Source organism: Staurois parvus, unplaced genomic scaffold (assembly GCF_062004578.1).
Source record: "Staurois parvus isolate SC_StPar_1 unplaced genomic scaffold, SC_StPar_1.0 ptg002714l, whole genome shotgun sequence".
Taxonomy (NCBI): domain Eukaryota; kingdom Metazoa; phylum Chordata; class Amphibia; order Anura; family Ranidae; genus Staurois; species Staurois parvus.
The window spans coordinates 973-10,000 of record NW_028320510.1 but is presented as its reverse complement, the minus strand read 5'-3'; the positions used below and the strand labels follow the sequence as shown (position 1 = coordinate 10,000).

The window sequence follows — 9,028 nt, the reverse complement described above, 5'->3', positions numbered from 1 at the left end:
CTATCTATTATCTATCTATCTATCTATCTATCTATCTATCTATTATCTATCTATCTATCTATCTATCTATCTATCTATCTATTATCTATCTATCTATCTATTATCTATCTATCTATCTATCTATCTATCTATCTATCTATCTATTATCTATCTATCTATCTATCTATCTATCTATTATCTATCTATCTATCTATTATCTATCTATCTATCTATCTATTATCTATCTATCTATCTATCTATCTATCTATCTATCTATCTATCTATCTATCTATCTATCTATTATCTATCTATCTATCTATCTATCTATTATCTATCTATCTATCTATCTATCTATCTATCTATCTATCTATCTATCTATTATCTATCTATCTATCTATCTATCTATCTATCTATCTATCTATCTATTATCTATCTATCTATCTATCTATCTATCTATCTATCTATCATCTATCTATCTATCTATCTATCTATCTATCCATCCGCCTGTCTATCTATCTATCCCTCCCTTCCTACACCCAGAGCTGATCTCCAGACATTTGCCTCTTTTGCCTTGGCCAGGTCTCTTCACCCAGGAGCAGCAGATCTGGTTCCTGGAGTTCTATAAGAAGCTGTGCCGGTTGGGTCTTCACCAGGAGAACGGCCATAATGATAACCAGATCCAGAACATAGAGCTGGAGAAGAAATATTCTATGGTCAGGAAACACTGTGCATACAACTTTCCAGTGAGTCTGATTCTCCTGATAACAAATCCTTTTCTGGATAAAAGGAGAAGAAGGAGTTTATGTACTGACCCCCTGCAACACATTAGGTTGTCTTGATCTCTAACCCAAACCAATGATGTCTGTTGTATTTGTGTTTTTATGTACTTTTAAGTTACTTTTTTATTACACTCCCAACAGATACATAGCAACTGTAACATGAATATTTGGTATTTACCATTTGCAGACAGTAGGTGGTGTACTACAATATTGAGCTTCCTGATCCTCAGAAAACAGCTCTGCTGTAAAAAAAACAGGAGGTCTCACATTACACACACAGCTGAAGCAGAGAATAAAGTGTCATGGATGTTCCTGATAGTAAATGATTTTGTATAACACAGATTTTAATACTATAGCTAAAACCAATAAAAAACATCAGTTTATACATTTGTAAACAATGAAAAAGTAGTAAAACTCCCGTAAAATCAGTCCAGGGATACAGGGAGAGTTGGTGTTGGAGTTACAGGGAAGGTTGGTGTTGGGGTTACAGGGAAGGTTAGTGTTGGGGTTACAGGGAAGGTTAGTGTTGGGGTTACAGGGAGTGTTGGTGTTGGGGTTACAGAGAAGGTTAGTGTTGGGGTTACAGGGAGGGTCAGTGTTGGGGTTACAGGGAGGGTTAGTGTTGGGGTTACAGGGAGGGTTAGTGTTGGGGTTACAGGGAGGGTTAGTGTTGGGGTTACAGGGAGGGTTAGTGTTGGGGTTACAGGAAGGGTTAGTGTTGGGGTTACAGGGAGAGTTGGTGTTGGGATTACAGGGAGGGTTAGTGTTGAGGTTACAGGGAAGGTTAGTGTTGGGGTTACAGGGAGGGTTAGTGTTGGGGTTTCAGGGAAGGTCAGTGTTGGGGTTACAGGGAGGGTTAGTGTTGGGGTTACAGGGAAGGTTAGTGTTGGGGTTACAGGGAAGGTTAGTGTTGGGGTTACGGGAAAGGTTAGTGTTGGGGTTACAAGGAAGGTTAGTGTTGGGGTTATGGGAAAGGTTAGTGTTGGGGTTACAAGGAAGGTTAGTGTTGGGGTTATGGGAAAGGTTAGTGTTGGGGTTACAGGGAAGTTGTAGTGTTGGGGTTACAGGGAAGGTTAGTGTTGGGGTTACAGGGAGGGTTAGTGTTGGGGTTACAGATTAGGGCAGTGTTGGAGTTACAGGGAGGGTTAGTGTTGGGGTTACAGGGAAGGTCAGTGTTGGGGTTACAGGAAGGGTCAGTGTTGGGTTACAGGGAAGGTCAGTGTTGGGGTTACAGGGAGGGTTAGTGTTGGGGTTACAGGGAGGGTTAGTGTTGGGGTTACAGGGAGGGATAGTGTTGGGGTTACAGGGAAGGTCAGTGTTGGGGTTACAGGGAGGGTTAGTGTTGGGGTTACAGGGAGAGTTAGTGTTGGGGTTACAGGGAGAGTTGGTGTTGGGGTTACAGAGAGGGTTAGTGTTGGGGTTACAGGGAAGGTTAGTGTTGGGGTTACAGGGAAGGTCAGTGTTCGGGTTACAGGGAGAGTTGATGTTGGGATTACAGGGAGGGATAGTGTTGGGGTTACAGGGAAGATTAGTGTTGGGGTTATAGGGAGGGTTAGTGTTGGGGTTACAGGGAGGGTTAGTGTTGGGGTTACAGGGAGGGTTAGTGTTGGGGTTACGGGGGAGGGTTAGTGTTGGAATTACAGGGAGGGTTAGTGTTGGGGTTACAGGGAGGGTTAGTGTTGGGGTTACATGGAAGATCAGTGTTGGGGTTGCAGGTCAGGTTTGTGTTAGAGGTTGAGGTTCAGGAAGGGATGGTGTGAGAAGGGTCTCAGGGTAGAAGAATTCTTTCTGCTTCTCTCACCCCCCCCCCCCCCCCCAGCACTGACCTCCTGCCACTGAAGGATGGTATATGGAGCTTTTATTGCTCTGACCGTTCCTCGCTCCATCCAACACTGAAGAAGAAAGTCGGCTGGAATGACTCTCTGATTAGGATTGATGTGACTCCGGTATGAGAAATGACCGTTTTACCGATTTCTTCTCTTTTCCAGGCCATGGTTGTATTTGTCGGAGTGAAAAACTTCCACATAGAACTGTATGCAACCTTCTTCTGCCTGTGCCACGACCCGGACATGTCCGTCAGACACTCCATGGCTCTCGGCTTCTGTGAAGTGAGTATGAGACGGTCATGCCGGCTGTCTGTATCACGGTGTCCAATGGGATCCTTCTTTACAAAGGCCAAGAAGATGCATGAAAACCCCCAAAACCCGGAGCATAGGCGGAGCTGAGACCTAAAGTAGTCGATTTCTTTTCCCAGCCGATGATCGCTAAACGTGATTGGTTGCTTCAGACACGGGTTTCATCTGTGCCCCGAATTCCTAACGATTTTTTGAACGAAAATTGAAAACGTTCGTTCTGTAATCCGACGGCGCCACCAATGATTTCGAAAAACGATCGTTTTTCACAAATTTTCCAGCATGCCCGATAAACTAAATGGGGAGGAACCATGAAAATCGGCCACTGCCCCACTGACAGAGCGAAGATCGGTCAATTATTCTTAGGTCTGATTTTCAAACAAAAAATCGCTCGGAAATTGACCCGTGTATGGCCGGCCTTTGAAAACTTTTTTCTTGTTTTTTTTAGGTCTGTAAACTCTTAGGATCCAATGTGTATTTAATACATAAAGAACTAGTCGCTCTACTGCAGGATGACTCACTAGAGGTAAGAGGACCTGCGGGAAGTCACGTGCTTTGCTAAAAAATCGTTCTATTTATTTCCAGGTTATGTCGAGGTGATTGTAGTGTCAGAGCTCAGAGGATACATATGATTACCGTCAGATTGTGCAAGCACCCTACGGGCCAGTGCAGCTGCTATGGGGCCCAGGGTGGGAAGGGGGCCCAACTAAGGAGGTGATCGAGTGAACTTACAGAAAATCAATGTGCTTGTAAGGATAACAGATCCAGAGTTTGAACCCTGAACATGAGCGATCTTTGCTGACACATCTCCCGTTATTCCCTGCGTGTGAATACATTCATTGCCTTCAGAGCTTCTGGTCATCCTGATCGACTCTCTGACATTTGCACATGCTCGCCGCACAGCGCGCCCCCACCACAGAGACCGGGGTGTCACTGAGTTCTAACCATGGATGAGCTGCCCTAAAAGGACACGACCTGCCCCTACACCTGCTACCCTCCCTGCACACCCCATACACCCCGATCGCTGTGATAGCCTCTGATTGGCTATCACAGTGATCAGTCACTGTATTGCCCACTCCCCTTGGTTTTTTTCCCCTCTATGAATGGAGGAGAGAGATACATTGTATCATATACATTCTATTATACATTGTATCATTATATACATTCTATTATACATTGTATCATTATATACATCCTATTATACATTGTATCATTATATACATTCTAGTATACATTGTATCATTATATACATCCTATTATACAATATATCTTTATATACATTATATTATACATTGTATCATTATATACATCCTATTATACATTGTATCATTATATACATCCCATTATACATTGTATCATTATATACATTCTATTATACATTGTATCATTATATACATCCTATTATACATTGTATTATTATATACATTCCATTATACATTGTATCATTATATACATTCTAGTATACATTGTATCATTATATACATCATATTATACATTGTATCATTATATACATCCTATTATACATTGTATTATTATATACATTATATTATACATTGTATCATTATATACATCCTATTATACATTGTATCATTATATACATCCCATTATACATTGTATCATTATATACATCCCATTATACATTGTATCATTATATACATTATATTATACATTGTATCATTATATACATCCTATTATACATTGTATCATTATATACATTCCATTATACATTGTATCATTATATACATTCCATTATACATTGTATCATTATATACATCCTATTATACATTGTATCATTATATACATCCTATTATACATTGTATCATTATATACATTCCATTATACATTGTATCATTATATACATTCCATTATACATTGTATCATTATATACATCCTATTATACATTGTATCATTATATACATCCTATTATACATTGTATCATTATATACATCCTATTATACATTGTATCATTATATACATTCTATTATACATTGTATCATTATATACATCCTATTACACATTGTATCATTATATACATCCTATTATACATTGTATCTCACTAACTCATTGCATACAGAAAAAAAATGTTCTTTAAAAAAACCAAACAGATAAATATTTAAAAATAAAGAAAAATCCCCCGAGGTTTGACCTAGTTCAGTGTCAGGGTTAGTGTTAGGGTCAAAGGTCAGGATTTTTTAAAATTGGTATCAGTGTCAGTCAGTGTCAGTTAGTGTCAGTGTGTTTTAGGTAAAAACAAAACAAAACAAAATGCTCCCTATTGTTTCTGGGCCGTACTCCGGGTACAAACAACAAATAACACACATATATGGTATCGCTGCGATCGCCAAGAGCTGGAGAATTTATTTTGGGTTGTTCTTTGGTGGTCGGTTATGGTAGTAACAAGAAACACAGCTAAATGAAAAAATAATATTTTTTTTTTACTATTTTGGGCCAGTTTTCCTTTGTTAATAAAATAAAAATCAGGAGCTATCCATTACCATTTACCACCAAATGAAAGCCCAATTTGTCCTGAAAAAAACGCGGTATAATCCACCCGGATGTACGAAGTAGTTGTGGTGATATAGACGGTTTTACTAACACAGGTCAAAGTTGTAAAATTGTGCTTAGGCATTAAGATTTGTTTTGCCCTCAGGCGGGAAGGGGTTAAGCTGCTTTCTGAGGAACAATGATACAGAGATGCTATCCTCCAATTACCACCTTTAAAGTCTTGGAAATGTAATGTTTAATTTTGTATTCAGCCAGCAGGTGGAGCTGGGGGGCTCTTTTTCACATGTTGTTTACAGTGCTAAATAGCTTAAGCTGAAATCTCTGGGGTCGCAGTTAGAAATAAAGAATGGATGAAAGTATTGACTTTTCCTATGTCAGTCCTAAGCTGACGAAAAGATTTGGGCTGGAGTTTGGCTTTAACAACGGCCTCTTTTTTTTTTTTGCAGGTTCTGGACGGGTTAATAGACCAACTTCCGGAAACTCTGGAGCTCATGACAAGCGGAGGCGACAACTCAGGGCTAGATAACAAGGTCAGCACTGACGCCAAGATGGCTGAATGTCAACAGGGGTGATGGCCGGGATTTTTATAGGTGTCAAAAAGCTGACCATTTGTTGCTAAGGCAAGACTTGACCAACCAATCCAGTTATGGGGGCTCTATGGTGAGGACAGTTTTTGATTGAACAACTTCCCAGAGCTCCATAAAGGAGTCCATGCTGAACCTGAACCCAAGAGACGTGCCTAGTGCCCTGATGGCCGTAAAAGCCAACTCCATCCACTGTTGATGAGTATTGGATGGTGGTCATGGAGGTCTCTGAACTATGACTATGTCCCATCATGGCCACACGATGATAGCGCTCCAGCTGCCACCATATTTCTTCTGTTCCTTACCATATCCCAGGGGTAGGCCACCTTGGCCAGCTGTGGTGACATTACAAAATCCCATCATGCCACTGCCTCTGAGTCAAGCCTTGCACTGCCCCATGGGACTTGTAGTTCCTCAAGAGCTGGAGGGCCATAGTTTGGAGACCTCTCCTTAGATGCCCTCTGATTGTGTATACCAGGGCGGGTACATAGTAGGAGCATGTATAAGCTGGTCTGGTTTTGCATTTGCAGGCAATGTTTGGAACACACTCGGGGTAATGTGTGTGTGTGTGGGGGGGGTGTTTCCTCACTCCCCCCGGTCCGTGTAACTCATAAGTTCCACTCGTTTCTATGTTTCCTGTTGTACCTCTGAATTCCACGACACCCGGCATCACCCAACCTTACCGATGGCTGGGCTGTCAGGGTGTAAGAGAAGACCAGTTGGCCAGCTGACACCTGCGCATGTGCACACCTGACTCCGACTCCAGGTCTAGATCCGTGCACCAATATCTGCGCATGTGCACACCTGGCTGTGACTCCAGGTCTAGATCCATGCACCAATATCTGCACATGTACACACCTGACTCCGACTCCAGGTCTAGATCCATGCACCAATATCTGCGCATGTGCACACCTGACTCCGACTCCAGGTCTAGATCCGTGCACCAATATCTGCGCATGTGCACACCTGACTCTGACTCCAGGGCTAGATCCGTGCACCAATATCTGTGCATGTGCACACCTGACTCTGACTCCAGGTCTAGATCCGTGCACCAATATCTGCGCATGTGCACACCTGACTCTGACTCCAGGTCTAGATCCGTGCACCAATATCTGCGCATGTGCACACCTGACTCTGACTCCAGGTCTAGATCCGTGCACCAATATCTGTGCATGTGCACACCTGACTCCGACTCCAGGTCTAGATCCGTGCACCAATATCTGCGCATGTGCACACCTGACTCTGACTCCAGGTCTAGATCCGTGCACCAATATCTGTGCATGTGCACACCTGACTCTGACTCCAGGTCTAGATCCGTGCACCAATATCTGCGCATGTGCACACCTGACTCTGACTCCAGGTCTAGATCCGTGCACCAATATCTGTGCATGTGCACACCTGACTCTGACTCCAGGTCTAGATCCGTGCACCAATATCTGCGCATGTGCACACCTGACTCTGACTCCAGGTCTAGATCCGTGCACCAATATCTGCGCATGTGCACACCTGACTCCGACTCCAGGTCTAGATCCGTGCACCAATATCTGTGCATGTGCACACCTGACTCCGACTCCAGGTCTAGATCCGTGCAACAATATCTGCGCATGTGCACACCTGACTCTGACTCCAGGTCTAGATCCGTGCACCAATATCTGCGCATGTGCACACCTGACTCCGACTCCAGGTCTAGATCCGTGCACCAATATCTGTGCATGTGCACACCTGACTCCGACTCCAGGTCTAGATCCGTGCAACAATATCTGTGCATGTGCACACCTGACTCCGACTCCAGGTCTAGATCCATGCACCAATATCTGCGCATGTGCACACCTGACTATGACTCCAGGTCTAGATCCATGCACCAATATCTGCGCATGTGCACACCTGACTGTGACTCCAGGTCTAGACCCATGCACTAATATCTGCGCATGTGCACACCTGACTCCGACTCCAGGTCTAGATCCGTGCAACAATATCTGCGCATGTGCACACCTGACTATGACTCCAGGTCTAGATCCATGCACCAATATCTGCGCATGTGCACACCTGGCTGTGACTCCAGGTCTAGACCCATGCACTAATATCTGCGCATGTGCACACCTGACTCCGACTCCAGGTCTAGATCCGTGCAACAATATCTGCGCATGTGCACACCTGACTATGACTCCAGGTCTAGATCCATGCACCAATATCTGCGCATGTGCACTCCTGACTGTGACTCCAGGTCTAGACCCATGCACTAATATCTGTGCATGTGCATACCCGACTCTGACTCCAGGTCTAGATCCGTGCACCAATATCTGCGCACGTGCACACCTGACTGTGACTCCAGGTCTAGATCCGTGCACCAATATCTGCGCATCTGCACACCTGGCTGTGACTCCAGGTCTAGATCTGTGCACCAATATCTGCGCATGTGACAGTGCCCATGTCAGCTGGTCAGCTGGCCTTCTCTTGTATTGTTCCCTCCTTAAAGAAACACCATCACAGTCACACCTGAGAGTTTTGTAGTTCGAAGCTCCAAAACGCTGGAGGGAAAAAAAAATTTTTTCTCAATGGAGAGGGTTCATATCTCCACGTCAAGTCACCAGAAGCCAAACGCCTGAAGCTCAAAACATTTCTGGAGCTTTTTCTGGAGCTCGAATCAGGCAGATTGCTGTGTTTTTGAAACATTTTTTCCCCCAGATTTTCATGTTTTTTTTGATTGATGATTTTCTGCTCAAATGCAATAAATAAATAAAAAATAAATAGATACATAAATACAGTATTATTGCTATTAATAATAATAATGTCAAATAAAATACATACATAAATAAAAATAATAATAATAAATAAATAAAATAAATAAACTCTAACCCTAAACCCTAATATTACTCTGTTACCCTAACCCTTAACCTAAAAAAAAAATAAAACAATAAATAATAATATTAATATAAAAAATAACCCTATCCCCAAACCCTAATATCCCTAACCCCTAACCTAACAAAATAAATAATAATAATAAATATATAAAATAAAGAAATGAACCCCTAACGCCCTAACAAAACTT

The 9,028-nt window shown here is 42.6% G+C and overlaps 1 protein-coding gene across 1 annotated transcript in view; it reads left to right on the top strand.

Moving 5' to 3' along the window:
* LOC149429405 (serine/threonine-protein phosphatase 4 regulatory subunit 4-like) overlaps positions 1-5,982 on the top strand; it is a 97,241-nt gene extending 91,259 nt beyond the window's left edge. The window contains exons 9-12 of the mRNA XM_089666446.1: positions 559-722; positions 2,747-2,866; positions 3,339-3,416; positions 5,842-5,982. Of these exons, the coding sequence (XP_089522572.1) occupies positions 559-722; positions 2,747-2,866; positions 3,339-3,416; positions 5,842-5,967 (488 nt within the window). The 3' untranslated portion in view covers positions 5,968-5,982. The remainder of the gene's footprint in view (positions 1-558; positions 723-2,746; positions 2,867-3,338; positions 3,417-5,841) is intronic.
* Positions 5,983-9,028: the final 3,046 nt, after the last annotated feature.